General features: G+C 40.7%; 1 protein-coding gene across 1 annotated transcript in view; it reads right to left on the bottom strand.

Moving 5' to 3' along the window:
- Positions 1-20,302, bottom strand: part of MPPED2 (metallophosphoesterase domain containing 2) — a 200,103-nt gene that overhangs the window by 137,273 nt on the left and 42,528 nt on the right. Inside the window, exon 3 of the mRNA XM_010592165.2 lies at positions 5,458-5,639. Coding sequence (XP_010590467.1) covers positions 5,458-5,639 — 182 coding nt within the window. The remainder of the gene's footprint in view (positions 1-5,457; positions 5,640-20,302) is intronic.

Here is a 20,302-nt window from a genome sequence, read left to right as displayed (position 1 = left end):
CATCGGTTCTTGATCATATACTACCTCCTAAGAGGGTTGAACATCAACCAATTCTTTTTGTTAGAGTGACTCTGTGTATTCCTTCCACTTCTTTTGATGCTTCTTGCATCGTTCAATATTTGGTCCATAGAATCCTTCCATATTGCCACTTGAGGCTTGAATTTTGTCTTCAGTTTGTTCTTTCAGCTTGAGAAATGTTGAGTGTGTTTTTCCCTTTTGGATTAAAAAACAAAAATCAAACTTGTTGCTGTTAAGTTGACTCTAATTCATAGCGACCCTACAGGACAGAGTAGAACTGTCCCCTAGGGTTTCCAAGGAGCAGCTGGTGGGTTCAAACTGCTGACCTTTTGGTTAGCAAATGTGCTCTTAACCACTATGCCACCAGGGTCTCAGTATATCCCACCTGAATTCAGAGACTATCTCAAGAATAGATTTGACACACTGAATACTAGGGACCAAAGACTTGATGAGTTGTGGGAAAACATCAAGGACGTCAAACATAAAGAAAGCAAAAGGTTATCTAAAAGACAGGAAAGAAAGAAAAGACCAAAATGGATGTCAGAAGAGACTTTGAAATTTGCCCTTGAATGCAGAGTAGCTAAAGCAAATGGAAGAACTGGAAGATTTCAAAGGGTGGCTCGAGAAGAAGTAGTAAAGTATTATAATGAAATGCACAGTCTCTTTTAGTTTCTGCATTTTGGATCCTGTGTTGCTGGCTTGCTTGTCTCCCTGTACCCTGTTTGTTGAATGCTTGCTACAGGCCAGTCGCTGTGCTTTATCACAGCTTTATCACACAGTCCATGCTCATGACAACCACACAGAATCATTATTATTATTATGCCCATTTTACAAATGAGGAAATCAAGACAGGGAGTTCAAGCAACTTATCAAAAGTAGAGAATTTAAAGCTGGGCTTTCCCATCTGCTCTTAATCTTCACATGATACACTACTGTTACAGTCCTTGATTGTAACTGGTTTGAATTCTATCTTCTTATGACTCTGCACTGAGCTAGCTTATCTCATAAATTACCTGTATTAATACTTTTGTGTGTTACACCTGCCAGGTGACATATGCACATATTAACCAGGCCCCAGCATCTCTGAGCCAACAGGGAACTCATGATGAGTTTCTCAGGCCCTGCAGTTGGTAAGTCAGGGAGAGATTCAAGACCAGCAGGGCTTTTAAACACATCTTTCAAATAACAGCACAGGGGCAAACAGCTATTCAACTTCCACAAGAAGCTGCTAGGAGTTACAGCATTTCTTCTAGCTTAAGCCTAAAATCTGCAAGCTTCCCACTTGCCACAAACCACTCATAATATCATGGAATGATAAAGGAGATAAGGTTTGGGGTCAGCTGGCCCTGGGTTCACTACTTGTGTAAAACTGAATGAGTTACTTAGCCCCTCTGAGCTTCTTATCTGCTAAATGACCTTGGCTAAGTTAACCCATTTGAGTTTCAGCTGCTCATCTGTAAAATGATTGTTATGGGAATAGAGGAGTACCTGGACTGTAGTAGAAGCAAAGAGTAGCTGCTGAGAGTGTAAAGGAGCTTGGGGTAGGGTCCCAGTTGCTTCCGATAATCAGTAGAGCCTACACTAAGAACAAACAAAACCAAGTCAGTTGCCAAGGAGTTGATTCCAAGTCAAGGTGATCCCAAGTGTGTCAGAGTAGAATTGTGCTCCACTGGGTTTTCAAGGGCTAATTTTTCAGAAGTAGATAGCCAGACCTTTCTTCCGAGGTGTCTCTGAGTGGTTTCAAACCTTCAACCTTTCAGTGTCCTTTAATAGTTTGTACAACCCAGGGACTCAAACAGAAAGGTAGAAATCAATTAGAGGCTCATTGTACTCCAAGGATCCCCCCAGCCACTCCCCACTATTCTAAAGTAGAGCGTTCCCTATGAAACCTTTCAAACCAAAATGGCCGCATAAAGCGAAGAAGTAATTACCATTAATTTATATGGGAAATTTTTTGAGCGTTCTTGGATCCAAAAAATACCTACCAAATCACATATAACATATAAAACCTAAAACAATGGCAGCATATAATAAAAAGCAGGAATGCTGAATGTAGTTCCCCAGAAAGGAGCTTGACACCACCACTCTGGCTGCTCAGGGCGTGCGCTGCCGCTTTAATGGCTTGCTGCAAAACAAAGGCTGAATGAACGCTATTTCCGCTTTTCACCTTTTTTTTTTGTAAAAGCGACTATTCCGATTTCTTTCGGTTGGTGAAAACACGTACTAATGTAGGTTTTTTGTAAAAGTGAAGGGGCGTAAAGCGAACTTTCAAAAAGCGGGGGATACCTATACCTGCCAACTCTGTGAGACCCATGCCAGTGGGTTGGATGCCCCATTATGGCAAAAGCCCTAGACAGATCTGACCTGTGACTCCACTCTGCCAGGCTGCTTGGCAGCTCTTGCTGGAAAGCAGAACTCAGGTGAGAGGTGATTGAGCCAAGTAGCAGAGTGTAATCACACACCATTTCTTACCCTCTGAGCACCATGAGGTTACCCAGGCAACAGGGAGCTATTCTGGGCCTTCTCCATGGGATTCTGACTTCTCCACCCATACCCCCAGGGCTCTCTTTGGCCTCACATTCTGCACCCCCTGCGGAGACCTCTTCTTCCTGCTTCACAGGATCAGAGGGGAAAAGAAAGGAGAAGGGACTGACCGTGCAGCTAGGCCTTAGCATGGTATTTCCTTATCATTTGATTTCCTTAGTTACGGCACATTTCCATTTATGGAGTGCTTTCCCTTATAAAATCTCCCGTTGTTTACTTCTAATCTACTCAATAATGCCTCTGACCCCTTCTTGTTTTTACTCTTTAAATATCTGTAGATGGTTCATTCCCCACATTGCCCATTCAATTATTAATGGCCCACAGAAACTTACTACCAGCCACTATTTACTGATTAATCTGCACAACAATCCAGAAAGACAGACAGTATTAACCCTTACTGAGGCTTAACTCAGTTGCCCAATGTCAGTGGCTAAACAAGATTATAACTAGGATCTCTCCTGGCTTGTATTTCTATAAAGACTTCCCATTGTACTATTCTCTTTCTTTAGCAATCAATATTATCAATGCTGCTAGATAATTTCTGTGTTGAGATTCAGTTGTCACAGAATAGTTTAAAATTGTCAAGTTCACCCCAAAATCATCTTGTCTGCTGATAGTTCATAAATCAGAGTTGTTAAAATTCATTTAATTGCAAATAAGCTTGCAATTAAATTGCAAATAAAGTTTAACTGCAAACTTTTCAGAGTGAAAGAGGAAAAGTGAAATGATAGGGGTTATAGACCCAACTCTGCCACCACCACACTCTGAGAAAGTCACTTAACTTCTCTGCATCTCTGTTTCACCTGTAAAAAAATGAGGAGATTATGCTAAACGATATTTAAGATAGCTTGCTCTTTTAAATGAGATGACTGAATACCTACTAAAACAGCACAAGATTTAAAGCCCCAACACCCAGTGCTGCCAAGATCTTGGTAAAATTAGTAAATTCATGCACTGCTAATGAAGTAAATGGCTACGATCCCCTTGGAAAGCAAGGTGGCAATATGCTGCAAGAACCATAAAGAATTCTATACCTTTTGACTTAGTAATTTAACTCATAGATAGTATTTTATCCTGAGAAATAAGTCAACGGAAACAAAAAGACACATACATACAGAAATGTACATTTCAGTACTACCTACCAGAGGAAAAACTGATACCCATTAAAATGTTCATCTTTAGAGGGATGTCATATTAAACAAGGGCAGAGTAAACAATATGAATGTCATGCTGCTATTAAAAAAGTATACGGGTAGTCCCTGACTTACGACATATTCAAGTTACAATGTACTGCACCTCCGACGTCCAGTTTTTTGTTTTTGTACATCTTATCACAGTAATATGTACTACATGCAATGTTGCACCACGTAATTTGTTGATGTTATCATTCTCAGATGTTCATTTGCAGATGTTCAATCTTATAATTTACTATTCAAAACACTACCTTCTTTTGAAATAAAAACTAAAATGAGGTATTCAACTTACATTAGAACCAACTTACAACAGCGTGGTCTGAACAGAACCCCCGTCGTAAGTTGGGGACTACTTGTAAATACGAAAATGACACAAAAACATTTAAAAGTTTACCAATACTATTAAGCGAAGTAAAAGTAAAAGAACAGACATGTCCTCTGATGCCAACTATATAAAATACGAACAGATGTGCAAGGTCATATGAAAAAGCAAAACAGTCACATCATTTGTGAGGCTTACTGTTTATTTTTAAAACCATATTTTAACTGCTTTTCATGAATCTTGTTTTTCTATTAAAACATATACTTTATGATTTAATCAATAATTTAAAAAATGTTCTCAAATTCTGCTTTAGTTTGAGGAAAAAGAAAATTTAAGGTCTCTGCCAAAATTTCCTAAGTAATTTTTGTTGGCTGACGCATTTTATGGTATTATTCATCAGGAGGGATGTCTACTCTTTGCTGTGTAATTCTTTAGTGACGTTAGAATCTCAGAAACCTTGCACTTCTTCCCCTCACCTAAGAGGATTCTTAAAAAGATCTGTCTTGTAATCTAGCTGGCAACAACCCAGAATTGACTTGTAATGCTAATTTTTGGCAGCTGCCTAACCTAGAATCCAACATTTTGCTATAGCCCTAATCTGTGGGTGCTTCTACAGCAACCACAAAGGTGCCATTACCCACTTCACAGCGGATAAAAACCAAAAAATCAAACCTGTTGCCGCCAATTCTGATCCTATAAGACAGGGTAGAACTGCCCCATAGAGTTTGCAAGGAGTGCCTCGTGGATTCGAACTGCTGACCTTTTGGTTAGCAGCCATAGCACTTAACCACTATGCCACTAGGGTTTCCTCACAGTGGATAGAACAGTTGTATACTCCAAGTTTTGGGAGCATTACAATAAGACCTCTTATCTTTTCAGGGGTCTCAGGACACTCTCCAGTTCGCTTACAAAAGCCCCTCAGAGCAGACAGCTCCCAAGGACCTTCCCTGCGTACAAGGACTTTTACATCCTCCTTCATTTCTTAGAGATGTTCTCTTACTAGTAGGTCATTTGTACATCTCTGCTCATAATATCTGGGAAAGATTGCAGAGCCAATGAATTAAAAATATGATTCTAGGTCTCGCACGTGCCAATGAATTCCCTCATTAAAGCAGAATGAGCGAGATGAGATCGGTTTCAAAGCCTTCCATCCCTTTGCCCCAGAGCCGCTGAGGCCAGGCACTGAAAGATGCACAGTAAAATTAAATATCTAAAAATTCATCTTTAATTAACAGAATTGGATTAAAGCTAGACACCACTGCATATCATACGAGAAATGGCTGAGCTGGCTTCCAAGTGTTCTAATTCAATTAGGACGCAGTGAGTGACACTCGGACGGGAAAGGTTAATTGGGGGCGCCAGAACGCAATCATTCCTTACCTAACCAGTCATTAAACTTCTTAACCTCTGAGGGCAGTCCCAGCTCGGTGAAATCGCCTGTGTGGAGAAGGATGTCCCCATAAGGCATCTGGATACCATCTGTTCTGGAGTGTGTGTCTGAGATGCAGACAAACCGCGTGTGGCCCGCTGGTTTTGGAGTGTCATATGGGATGGGGTCGACCCTAAAGTAGACATAACAGATCCCATAACAGTTAAACATATTAGAACCCTTGCAATCGTCATCTCACATACATATCGATTGTTATCTGTGAACGTACCCAGATAAACTGACAAAAAGGCAGAAGGGCCCTTGGTAACAAGAGAAATGTTTGCATGGAAAAAAGACAGCATCACCCATCAAACAACCCCACTGGGCCCAATTCAAAAAGTCTTACTTACCTGTTACAAAAATTAAAGGGAAAGAGTATCTTACACGTGAAGACAGAAATAACCCAGAAAAAGGATAGAGTGATTAATGGTGAAGTTTAGGGATATCAAACCTCAACTGGGGAAGCAAAATTATGCTATTTTGCCTCTCATCATGCTCCAATTGATCCCACTACTCATTAGGAAATGAATAACTAATTTATTCCTTCTTAAACATGCATAACTTAAGCAACGAACTAATTTATAGCGAAGTCTGCACATGCTTTGCCAACTGAGATGTGAAGAGACACCGCACTTATATTTAATTTCCTTTCCCCAATCCTTCAGCATCTGTATCTTCTCTTTTTTCCTACGAGATTCACCAATAAAATTGTGGGAAGGGAAGGTATGCCAAGATAACAGGGCATTTAAAAAAAAAAAAAAACGGATTTTAGAACTCTGTCGTTCAATCTTTACCGCGATGAATTATCTGCCGTCCCTGTTACACCTTAGGTTAGTCGGAATTCTCCCATGCCTTGGGCGAAGATTCTATTCAGTGTGAATAGGAAGCCTTTTAATGGTGTGTATATAGCTACATATGCATTAATATATGTATAGTTTTAGAGACCTAAGCTCTGTGCAATTACACTAGGGCATACAAATCCAAAAGCAAAATGATCAACCCGAGGCAAAGAAAATGAAACAGAACATTCTCATTTAATTGAGTGTAACAAAGTGTACTAAATAAACTTGGTAAAGAAATGCAAATCTGACTCTTCAAGCATACAGTTTTAATTATTTAAGGAGTTTGTAGCAGAGTTAAGGACGCTTTAGCTATATTAACTCTCCACTGACAGCTTCCTGTAATTTCTCTGTCGGAATGTACACTTCTTTTGGATTATGAGTTTAAAAAAAAAAAGCAGTTATAAATGCAAAGAAAAGGTCACAAGAGATGCAAATATGCAATGCAAACATCAGAGTGTGAAACATTAAACAAGGAACAATATTTCATATCACAACCCCACCCCTGATAGCTAAAACGCAGCAGGGAACATACTGAAATCTCAACCTGAGAGTCCCTGCGCTCGCTGCCTCTACAGCCTTTAACTCTCCTTTTTTGCCATTTATTTTTTAAAGAAATAATCTGTTCTAACTACGACAATTTTGGAGAGGGGAATAAAGACATCACCAAGAAACCTGGATAGTCTCACTTTCCGTTAGTGGCTAATCAATCCTTTCTTCTTTGTCAGGAAAGGAGGTAGAAGGGAGAAAAGAATGGAAGGAGGGAAGGAGGGAGAGACTTCGAACTGGTTATCACAATGGGTCTAATTGGAAACCCAAAAAGAAAGTCTAACTTCTGTATAAAATGAATGGATTTTTTTTTCTGCAAAGGTTAGGAATTAATAATGTTGTTACCACAGAGAAAACTCACTAATTTGCTGAGATTTCATCTGCACCTGGACACCCTCTTGATTCCATCCAATGCTCTTTTTTTTCACATAAAAATGTTTGGTGTCTTCCTTTCCATTACCGAGACTCTATTAAACTCAAGTTTCTGGCTCCGAGCATACCAGTATCTCCTGTCGTCTAAAAGTAGTTATCCCAGAAAATGAATGACAACTCCCTGCCACAGCAGACTGTCTCCCTCTAAAAGTGATAGGTAATATTCCCACACCAAGTGTTAGGATGGGACTGTGTGCATTCATATGTTACCAGGAGAGTATCCACCAACATCCGAAAGTAAATTCAATTCAACCACTGGACTTCTAAACATATAGATAGGTTCAACATCATATTTCACTTTATACATATATTAAGTATGTATACATATTTCTTTCCTTTTCAGCTTTCATCCTAATGGTAATGTACAGACATAGTCAATGTTTCCACCATTCTATAATTCATTTAAGTTAGACACAGTTACTGCATCAAAACCCTTTGGGAGTCCATCCCAATCAATCAGAGGGGCATCTTTTTGCATTTATTAAATAGGAAGTAGGACAGATAGAAACTCCTCACTGTGAATAGGCCCCTAGTCTATGAATCTACCCAGTTTAGGGCAGTGAAACAGCACATGGCACACAATTTCCATCTTCGCTCCATATCGGGCATTAACTCTTCGAGACTATGGGAAACACCTGTCAATTTTTTTTATCACACCAAACTTCTTACCACCTACCCATATCCTCCAGAGAAACATTTATGTGTCCAGCAGAATTCACAATTAAATAAAGGTCAAGGAAAGGTAAAATACAGGGGAGTGCAAAAGGGGAAAAATGTGTCTTCTATGCTTGGAGCTGAAGCAGACAGCACAACTAGCAGAGAAGCCTTGCCCATAGACATCACCAACTTGATGTGATCCATGAGAAACAGTCAGTAGACATTTGAGAGGTATACGGAGGACTGTGGCACAGTGGTTAAGAGCTCGGCTGTTAATCAAATGGTCAGGAGTTCAAATCTACCAGCCGATACCTGGAAGCCCTATGGGGCAGTTCTACTCTGATCTATAGAGTCACTATGAGTCTGGCAATGGGTTTTTTTTTTTTTTTTTTTTTGGTATAGAGGATTGATTCAAGATGGGAGTTGAGGAAAAAAATAGGTACACAGGCACAAATGCAGGATTTACACAGATCACCTAACCTGGAAGCACTGATGTCCTTTGCTACTCATAGGACTAAGTACAAGGCTAGAGATGGTTTCAGAAGACAGTACAGCATGTCAGAGCCACTCTTCAGGAAACATGACAAATATCACCTGGGGTCCGAGGAAGGGGGATATTTCAACCGAAGGGCATTCAGAGTTGAAAATAAGATATCAGGTACAGTAGTCAAGTTACAGCGGATGTAATTAAAGTTGAGACAACCCTAAGGAAACTACTATTCCCCACACTGGGCACTTGATAAACACCTCAAAAAAAAAAAAAGGTCAAGGCAGCCAGATATTTTCATTGTAAACGCATGTCTAAGGGAGGCCCTGACTGCTAGTGGAACCACCACCTGTTCACATTGTGTGAAGACCCCCACACTACTTTTTCCCCTTTAGTCAACAACTTCATCGCTTACTGTTGTGCTGTTGAATTCTCAAGGCATCATGTCAAATATCCTAGCAAGTGAGTATCTTACCAAGGCAATCTAACCCCCACAGCTAGATTCAAATACCAGAGTGAGATTTGTAAGTACGCTTGAGTGCACCCAAGGGAAAACAGGATGACATGGGAAGATGAGAAGAAAACACAGCATCATAAAATCTCAGGGCTGGACAAAACCTGAGGGGGCATTGTTCATTGCTTTATATTATGCTTGAATCCCCTCTACCCTTCCGCTGCCTAGCTGACATAAATTTTCATTCCAAAGTTTTCAGAGCAGGGGAGCTCTACACTACCCTCCCTCCCCAGGGCAGCCCATCCTGCTTGTTGATAGCTCTACTTGTTAGAAAGTTTGTGATCAAGGTTCTGCACCTCTGAGAAAGCTGGACATGGTTCAAAGATACTTGGCCTGGAGCCTGAGATACAATCTTAGCTGAGTCATTCACTTTCGGCAAGTTACTTAATTCATTTGAGTTTCAGTTTTTTCTCATATGTAAAATGGAAATGTTTTTGTTAGTTGTTGTCGTTGAGTCAGCACCAACTCATGGTAATCCCACATACAACAGAATGAAACACTGCCCTGTCCTGTGCCATCTTCACAGTCACTGGTGTGCTCAAGTCCACTGTCACAGAAACTGTATATTTTCAGTGTCTTCCAATCTAGGGGGCTCATCTTGTAGCACTATATCAGACAATATTCTATTTTGACCCATAGGGTTTTCATGGGCTAATTTTCTAAAGTAGATCACCAGGCCGTTCTTCCTAGCCTTAGTCTGGAAGCTCTGTTGCAACCTGTTCACCATGAATGTCCCTGCTGGTATCTGAAGTGCCAGTGGTACAGCTTCTGGCATCATAGCAACATGCACACCACCACAAACAGGAAATGGGAATAATAATGCCTAATGTGCTACGGTGTTACGAGGGCATAAGCTATCGAGTACTAAGCCTACAATGGAGTGTATGCCCAGAAAGTAGAGAAGTAGAGCAATGTAAGGGTAAAACATGCTTAGCCTCTACAGCCAAAATGCCTGGCTCTGAATCCCAGCTCCACCTTTATTAACAGTGTAGCACCAAGAAAGCAGCTTAAGCCCCTGTGCCTTGGTTCCCTTATCGGTAAAATTAATACTAAAAATAATTCTGATTTCATAGGATTGTTGTGATGGTGAAAAGGGATAATGTATTCAATGCATTTAGAAGAGTGTCTGACACACAGTAAGCACTCAATAAATGTTAACTAGTAGTAGTAGTCGTATCATTTAGTTTATCTGAGCCTACGCCTCCCCTTCTGTTACAAGGGGATAATAACAGCTACCTCCCAGGGAATTTGTGAGAATGAAAGGAGATCACGTTCAGGACAACACCCAGTACAGTACTGGGCAGGTAGTCCAAGTCAATAAATACTTTTATTTCCTTTCTGGCACTTCCTTCTTACTCCTAGCTCTGCACTCTGAAATAACAGAGAGTAAGAATCCAGTCCCTTTCCATTTGACAGTTTTTCAAATATTTGAAGACATTTCTTATAATCCCTTGAAATCTTCTCTAGTTGAAACAGCCACAGCTCCTTCAACTTTTCCTTCTGTGACATAAATTCAAGTCCCTTCAGGATCTTGGTGATCTCCTCCTAGACACAATCCAAATGCTCAGAACCCCTCCACATACAGTGTCTGGACTCATGGTCCATGTGAACTCATGGACTGATGCTGTTTATCAAAGACAAATGACAGCACAGGCTATGGAGACGACAATGCTGAACACACCGGTGGGCTTTCCTAAAGAGCCCAAGCATCATCTTAAAATGTTTTCTAATTAGGTCTCCAAGTTTTGTGCCTAGCTTTCAATCATGTCCTTGAAGACTGACTGCAAAATGCTTACGTATCTCATTGACTAGTCAAATAAATACACCATTTTCACCTATTCATTCATGATACTTTAGGGATTTTTTCTTTTAAACCCATAAAAATAATATAACATTAATGCTTCCACTGTAGAGTCCTCTTCTGGCTGTATTTGTTATCTTTTTCCAGTAATGAATTCATACAGTTTTGCAAACCCCATCCATAGATCTTTAGGAAACCTGTTATCCTGTAGTTTGCTATGACATGAACGTCTTCCTAGACCACGTGTGCAGTAAAAGCCTAATGTACACAGCTAACCTATAATTCAGTATGAGAATGGACTACTGCCTTTACAAAGCGTTCTAACAGGATTTCAATGTGTTTACCATCCCCTATTCCACTACAAAATCGTGATGGTGTACTTATGCACTATAGCTCTAAAAAGTTTTTCAATGTGACATTGAAGCATTCGTTTTAACTCAGAAAATTGAGAGAGGTTGAAAGCCAAAACTGTATTTGTGATGTTAGGCCACCCGCCCTAGACATGTTGCTGAGTGCCACCGAGTCGATTCCAACTCATAGCAACTCTACAGGACAGAGTAGAACTGCTCCCTACGGTTTCCTAGGCTGAAATCTTTACAGGAGCAGATCGACAGGCCTCTTCTCCCACAGATCGGCTGCTGGGTTGGAACTGCCAACTTTGGGTTAGCAGCTGAGCACTTATCAGTTGCGCCACCAGGGCTCTTTGCTGTCATTGACACTGCTTGATAAAGACGAAGGCAAAACCTGCCCCTGAACAAAATTTTTATATTGGGAAATGACTTTAAAGATTACGTAATCCAGTGTTTCACGTCTTGTGCTATCACCTAAATGGCTTTTATCTTACTTACTTATACTGTTATTTACTTAATTTTTGTTAAGTGTCTTACAATTTCTATGCAGGTTTTTACAGTTTCTCAGAGCAATATCATTTATGAATTCATGAACTGGATATGCTGGTTTTATGTTTCAGCTAGACATTAAAATAAATACACTACTATTAAATTTCATTTACGGTCCATCCACACAAAAGCCTCTTGTCTAACATCACTGATACATATCCCACATTTTAGAAAACACCGATCAGGTTTAAAATGACCCATTTTCCCATGAGGAATCTGAATCACAACTTGAACTCAGGTTTCCTAACTTCCAGTTCACTTCCCTTTCCACTATACTGTTTTCTTTTCACTCACTTAATTTTGGAAGCTAAACTATGCCTGCACTTGGAGAACAGTGAAAAAAAAAAAAAAGATAAAAATTTAAAAATGCCAGTAAATCAACTGCCTGAACTTTAGTAGCCAACAATATGTAGGGAGACTGCTCAAAATTATTGGAGTTCACTGTCAAAAGTATCCAAGTTTCAGTGTCCCCTTTACTGACCCACCAATTCTGATGTAAGTTATCCAGCTGAACAAAGTCTCTTAAAACCTCAGAAAACCGCGTATTTAGTTCATTGGGGAGTGAACAATTTAAAAGTTTGATTTTTAGATCTTGATAAATATATAAAAGAGCTCCTCATTCTCAGGGACATCGAGTCACACTGCAAGCGGACTGTGTTTCCAAATACAGGTCTCTTTAGAGGGACTACGTTGTTGACAGATAAGCTTCATCACAAAGACAACAGAGCACAGTAAAAACGGCTCTGGTGTGGAGTCCAGGGACTTCTGATCTTGTGCTTCATCTGTCATCAATTGTGTGTGACCCTGGGCAAGTCATTTTCCCTCCTGAGCCCTCTGTTCCTCGGGCGTGAAAGGAGGGGCAGGACCAAATGAGCCCCGAGGTCTCATGATGAGCTACGTGGCTTATATGCCACCATTAATTTGTGAAAGACTCTGGAAGCAATTCAGTCCCTTTACAACACGTTCTTCCTCTTTGCAATGTTGTTTTCTGCTTTTCCAGACAGTGCAAACGTAAACACAGCCCAGAACCAACCAAATATAATCAGAATTAGTGAAACTTTATATATAAAGAGAACTGAAGCTGCAAAGTAGGACTATAGACAGAACTTCCAGGTATATCTACTGGAAAACAAAACAAACAAGTCAGAGTATCAGTTACCATAGCAAAACAAAGATGATACGACTGATTTAACTACAGTGCTTCAGGAATGGGGCTGTTCTCATTTTCCTAAAACTGTGATCTAGTGGAATCTCCTAGCTGAGCGTTTATGCCCCAGCACAGTAACAGTCCTGAAACACAGTAAGAAAGCATAACAGAACCAGATGTATAAATATATTCACATTGGTACCAAGGGCACTGCCTTCCTTTAACTGCTGAACTGCTGTATTACCACTGTTCTATCACCAACTAATTACAGTGAACAAAGCCCACCGCACGGAGTGTGTCTCGTCTATTTTTTCCTAGTACAAAAGTACAGTGCTGACATTCAATGAATATTAAGTGGCAACAATTTAATTCTTCGCGCGCTGCATGCAATATGAATTCACGGTCCCTCTACTAGCTCCATTTGTGGTGCGTAGGGCCAATAAGGTCAGCTACTGTGTGAGCCACTGAAGCTTCTCAGATGGCATATTGCTGAATCATAAACATCCCACTGGAGATGTACTGCCTAGGGTTAAGTGTTTTCCTCACTTCTAGCATAACAACCAGGCTAATCAGTTTGCAGTTCTGGGTGTTGGCCTTGCATGTGAGAAAAGATGGCATATGACATGGTGCTGAGTGCCTGCTATGCCGGACAATCAGTCTAGCAGTCAGTCAACAACCATTTCTTAAACACCCACCTATGTACCAGGTACCATGCTAGGTGACAGGAAGATCAAGAAGAAAGCAACACAGGAGGTCCCCTCAAAGATTCTGCAGTTGACCTGCCAATTCATTCTTCAACAGATGTTCACTGACATGTCTGGTATTTGCTCAGCCATTGAGTCATTTCACAAGCGTTGATCAAATACCTTCTATGGGCCATGTACTGTGCTAAGTGCTGGGGGGACAGCTGTTGTAAACTAGTCTGAAATCGTCCCTGTGATGTATAAGCAGATGATTTATGGAACCACGTGCAAAGTGTTATAACCAAGGGTGTGTGAGGTGCTGTGAAAGTTCTGAGGAAAAATGTCTGACACCGCCTGTGGGCTAGGAAGACTGACAGGAGATGTTACAGTGGGTACAGCACATAGGCAGTATGTCAATGACAAATACCTGGGACAAAAGATTAGCACTCTTAGGAGCTCAGGGAAAGGAAGTACAGAGAGGTCTGAAGCAGGGGCTTGACTTGGGATTGAAGCAGGCACACAAAACCAAACCCGTGCAGTCAAGTCAATTCCAACTCATGGTGACCCTACAGGACAGAGTAGAACTATCTCATAGAATTTACAAAGCTGTAAATCTTTATGGAAGCAGACTGTCATCTTTCTCCTGTGGGGCAGCAGGTGGATTCGAACCACCAACCTTTCAGTTAGCCGCCGAGCGCTAAACCACAGCACCACCTGGGCTCCTTGAAGTAGACCTAAAACCAGACATCCCCCTGCCCCTCCCCCCCCCAAAAAAAGTTGCCAACAAGTCGATTTCTCATATCAACCCTATAGGACAGAGTCAACCGCCCCACAGAACTTCTAAGGAGCGTCCGGTGGATTCAAACTGCCGACCTTTTCGCTAGCAGCCTTAGTTTTTAACCACTGCCACCACTGTTTCCAAAACTAGACACAGGGCATGGAAAATCCAGAGGCAAAAAAGAAGGGCTATCCAGGCGACCGCAAGGGCAGTGTGGAAGCACTCAGCATGTTTAGAGACTTGTGAGTAAATCCCCCAGACAGTGAGCAGTGGAAGGGTTTGAAAGGCTGGTGGGGGCAGGGGCCTGACAACAGAAGAGTCAGGCCAGTGGGGCCTGAACCACCCTGGAGGTCACAGGAAACACTCCCCTCCTCCAATCCATCAAGAGTGGTGGAGGGCCACAATGAAAGCCCAGTTTTAGGAAAACTGATGTGTGGTTTTGTACAGGATGTGATAGTGGTTGGCAACCAGGGGGGAGGCGAGCACTGGAGGAAACGAGGTTAGCTCGAAGTTGACTGCAAAAACCTAAGCATCTGCTGATAAAGCCACGGCTAGGTGAAATGAGAACAGAAAGGAGAGGATCTAAAGAAGAGGCAGTAGAAACCTGATGACACTGTAAACAGAAACCATCATAATTACACTGTAAATGAGGACTAAGGAAGGAGTCAAAGGTGAGCTACAACATCCTACGGGAGAAAGTCTCCTGTAGCTGGGTCTTGTCCCATTTTTATCACTGGTCTGCATACGGACATAGATTTTTGGGGCTGAAAATGATAATATTGGTGATAAGAAATAGCAGCTTCTATTTAGAAGGCAGGTACTGTGCAATACACTTTACAGGGATTATTTTCATTTAATCCTTATAGAAGATAAAAAAACAGGCCCTGTCATTTTCTCATTTACAAATGAGGGAACTGAGATTTAGGAAGATTTCATTTGGCAGAGTCACAGGGCTAGGAGGTGGCCTTGTCCCAGTCTGACTGCTTTGCCGCTGCTTTTGTCTGTCATCCCTCAGCTATACAGCCTCCTCTTACACAACACAACACACACAGATCCAAGAGTGAGCTCTGTTCTAAAATAGAGAATACTGCTTTTAAAACAATGTGAAGAGCCAAATGTGGGTCATTTTCAAACACTAAAAAACCAGTTTCCATTCAGTCGATTCCAACTCATGGGGACCCCATGTATGTAAGCAGAGAACTGTGCCTCATAGGGTTTTCAATCGTTGATTTTTTGGAAGTAGATTGTCAGGCCTTTCTTCCTAGATGCCTCTGGATGAACTTAAACCACCGACCTTTCATTTAGCAGCCCAGGGTATTAACTGTTTGTACCACCCAGGGATTCCTTTCAAACACTGGCCCACCTGAAAACATGTCTTCATTTGAGCCTGAGGGCCATCAAAAACAAAGATTTACCAGAAGAACTAGATGGTGCCAGGCTACCACCAATGACTGCCCTGACAGGTAACACAACAGAGAGTCCCTGACTGTGCAAGAGAAAAGTGGGTGCAGAATCAAATTCTAGTAAACAGACCAGACTTAATGGTCTGAGTGAGCCTGGAGGGACCCCAGAAGACATGCCCAGCAGGCTCTCTGTTAGCCCAAAACTAAAACCATTCCTGAAGCCAACTCTTCAAAGATTAGACTGGACTATAAGACATAAATGGTACTTGTGAAGAGTGTGCTTCTTAGCTCAAGTAGATACATGAGATTAAATGGGTAGCTCTTGTCCCGAGGCGAGATGAGAAGGCACAAAGGGACAGTAGCCGGTTGAATGGACACGGGAAATACAGCATAGAAAGGTGGAGTGTGCTGTCACATTATAGGGAGAGCAACTAGGGCCGCATAACAATGTGTGTATAAATTTTTGTATGAGAAACTAACTTGAACTGTAAATTTTCACTTAAAGCACAATTAAAAAAAAAAAAAGTAAGGATTTAATTTTTTAAATGGTGGGGCACCCACAAGAACTGCTGGCTCTTGTGATTAAACGAGATTTTTTTTGTATTAAAAGTACCCAAACGGAAACTAATTCTACTGTCTTTCTCTACCTTTCCAATTCATCAAAGCAAAGTTTTCCAAGGCTTAATGTCTCACAAGTATTTGTTAATGGGCTTCATTGTTTACTTAATCGTGCTTATCAGAAGTGCAGGTAACTTTATACTTGCATGGCTAATGGGCCTTCTTTAAAGTGTGTGGCCATTTTGGTTGGGTTTTAATGGTCTGTAATTCCAATTTTGGATTGAGTTGACAGACTTACTTTCAAAAAATTAGTCATGCCATAGCCCCCCCCCAAAAAATTAGCTACAGATAGGACATTATTAAATATACTCTAAGACAAATGCTTATATATATGAAAGCTTATAGTGCCAACATTTAACAAGCTTTCAAAATTAATCCCATACAATAGTTTGTGGACTCAACATTTAATTACTCTGGAAACTGGTGACAATAAAGAGAATTATTTCACCCTACATTTTATTCCTCTTTTGAAATATCTAGTCCACTATTCATCCATAAAAATTATATACTTCCCACACAGCAGAAGAATCAATGAAGGACTATTTTCTGCCTTCTCTGGGAATAAATACTATTTTTTATGAGAAAGATGTTTACCTGTGTTTTATTGACTATGCAAAGGGTTTTGACTGTGTGGATCATAACAAATCATGGATAACATTAAGAAGAATGGGAATTCCAGAACACTAAATTGTGCTCATGAGGAACCTGTGCATAGATCAAAAGGCAGTTGTTCAGACAGAACGAGGGGATGCTGTATGGTTAAAAGTCAGGAAAGGTATGTGTTAGGACTGTATCGTTTCATCATACCTATTTAATCTGTATGCTGAGCAAATAATCTGATAAACTGGACTACATGAAGAATGGGATTGGAGAAAGACTCATTAACAACCTGCCTCACGCGGATGACACAACCTTGCTTGCTGAAAGTGAAGATGATTTGAAGCGCTTACTAATGAGATCTAAGATTACAGCCTTCAGTGTGGATTACACCTCAGCATAAGAAAACAAAAATCCTCACAACTGGACCAATAAACAACATCATGATTAATGGAAAAAATAATGAAGTTGTAAAGGATTTCATTTTACTTGGATCTACAATCAACACCCATGGAAGCAGCAGTCAAGAAATCAAATGACAAGTTGCATTTGGCAAAGCTGCTACAAAAGAACCTCTTTAAAGGGTTAAAAAGTAAAGATGTCACCTTGCAGGCTAAGGTGTGCCATGGTGTTTTCAATCACATCATACGCATGCGAAAGCTGGACGATAAATTAGGAAGACCAAAGAAGAATTGATTCCTTTCAAATGTGGTGTTGGTGAAGAATACTGACTATACCACAGACTGCCGAAAGAACGAACAAATCTGTCTTGGAGGAAGTACAGCCAGAATGCTCCTGAGAAGCAAGGATGGCAAGACTACGTTTCACATACTTTGAACGTGTTATCAGGAGGGATCAAACCCTGAAGAAGGACATCATGCTTGCTAAACTAGAGGATTAGAGAAAAAGAAGAAGACTCTCAATGAGATTGATGGACACAGTAGCTGCAACAATGGACTAAAGCATATCGACAGTAATGAAGATGGTACAGGACAAGGCAGTGCTTCATTCTATTGTACACAGGGCCACGATGAGTCAAACCAACTCGACAGCACCTAGCAACACTGAAAGCAAAGATGTCACTTTGAGGACTAAGGTGTGCCTGACTCAAGCCATGGTATTTTCAATCACCTCATATGCATGTGAAAACTGGACAACGAATAAGGAAAACTGAAGAACTGATGCATTTGAATTATGGTGTTGGTGAAGAATGGTGCAGTAGTGAAGAGCTCGGGCTGCTAACCAACAGGTCAGCAGTTTGAATCCACCAGCTGTTCCTTAGAAACTCTATGGGGCAGTTCTACTCTGTCCTATAGGGTCACTATGAGTTAAAATCAACTCGACAGCACCTAGCAACAACAACCGTGATACAGTATTTCATAGTTTACATTTTCCCATGCTTATCACAGAGTTGGTGTATCCAAGTCTGGGATACACCCATGATCATTCAGTTAGTAGGTGGTTGAGATGACAATCAAATCTAGATCTGACTGCAATTCCAGCATATATGGACAGGGAACTGCCAGAAATTTAAGTTGGGTTCAGAAGAGGATATGGAAGAAGGTATATAATTGCTAATGTCAGATGAATCTTGGCCAAAAGCAGAGAATACCAGAAAGGTGTTTATCTGTGGTTTATTAACTATGCAAAGGCATTTGAATGTGTGGATCGTAAGAAATTATAAATAACATTATGAAGAACAAGAATTCCAGAACACTTAATTGTCCTCTTGCTGAACCTGAACACAGACCAAAAAGAAGCAGTCGTTGGAACAGAAAAAGGGGATACCGCATGGTTTAAAATTGAAAATGTGTGCAGCAGTGTTGTATTTTTTCACCTTATTTATTCAGTCTATATGCTGAACAAATAATCTGAGAACCTGGGCTATATGAAGAAAAATGTGGAATCAGAATTGGAGGAAGACTCATTAACAACATGAATATGCAAATAACACAAGCTTGCTTGGTGAAAGTGAAGGCAGTTTGAAGCATTTACTGATGAAGATAAAAGGCTACAGCCTTTAGTAAGGATTACACCTGACCTTGAAGAAAACAAAAATCCTCACAACTAGACCCACAAACAACATCCTGATAAACGGTGAAGAAACTGAAGTTGCCAAAAATTTCATTCTACTTGGAACAACAATCAATGTCCATAGATACTGGAGTCAAGAAATCAAATGACATATTACATTGGGCAAATCTGTGGCAAAGATCTCTTTAAAATCTTAAAAAGCAAAGATGTCACTTTGCCATGGTATTTTCAACTGCCTCATATGCATGCAAAAGCTGGACAATTAAAAAGGAAGAGGAAGAATTGGCATATTCAAATTGTGGTACTGACGAAGAGTACTGACTCTATCACTGACTGCCAGAAGAATGAACGAATCTGTCTTGGAGGAAGTACAGCCAGAATGCCCTGTAGAAGCCTGAATGGTGACACTCTGTCTTGCTTACTTTGGACAACATGTCATCAGGAGGAACCAAATGCTGAAGAAAGACATCATAGTTGGTAAAAGAGGGTCAGTGAAAAAGAGGGAGACCCTCAATGAGAAGGACTGACACAGTGGCTGCAACAATGAGCTGAAACATAGCAAAGATTGTGAAGATGCAGCAGGACAGGAAAACATTTTGTTCTGTTATACAAGGGTTTGCTATGCATTGGAGCCAACTCAACGGCACCTAACGACAATTTATTTTCAATGAAACAAAGGAAATATCCTCTACCATGTTGCGACTTCTGGTTCACGCTGGTCAAACTCTGCCCAAGTTTCTCTGTTGAGTGAGACCGGCAAGGTCCACCAACAAGTTTGACCAGAAATTCATCCTCTTGCCCAAGCTTTTGAATTAGTCATTTTATTCATTTACTCTTAAAGTCAGCCAACTACAACCTACAGGCCAAATCTAGCCCAGTGCCTGGTTTTGTAAATAAAGTTTTACTGGGACACAGCTAAGCTCATGTGTTTACATTATTGTCTGTGGCTGCTTTTGAGCTACAACAGCAGAACTTCACAGTTTCAACAGGCACCATATGGCTTACAAAGCCTAAAATATTTACTACCTGCATCTTTACAGGAAAAGTTTGTCCACCTCTGATTTTTTCCCTCAACAAACATTTACGAAAAAAAAAAAAAAAAAACCAACTATATGTTAGATACTTTGATAGCTATTTCATTACTACTAATATGGAGAAACACTGGTGGCACAGTGGTTAAGAGCTAAGGCCACTAACCAAAAGGTCTGCAGTTCGAATTTACCAGGTGCTCCTTGGAAACGCTATGGGACAGTTCTACTTTGTCCAATAGGGTCGCTATGAGTCTGAATCATAATAACTCTTATGTTATTTCCATTAATATTCTAAGATCTCTGTGATGCGTATGTGTGCATGAGTGC

The sequence above is a fragment of the Loxodonta africana genome, chromosome 7 (assembly GCF_030014295.1).
Source record: "Loxodonta africana isolate mLoxAfr1 chromosome 7, mLoxAfr1.hap2, whole genome shotgun sequence".
NCBI lineage: Eukaryota > Metazoa > Chordata > Mammalia > Proboscidea > Elephantidae > Loxodonta > Loxodonta africana.
This window is presented reverse-complemented; position numbering and strand designations above follow the sequence as displayed.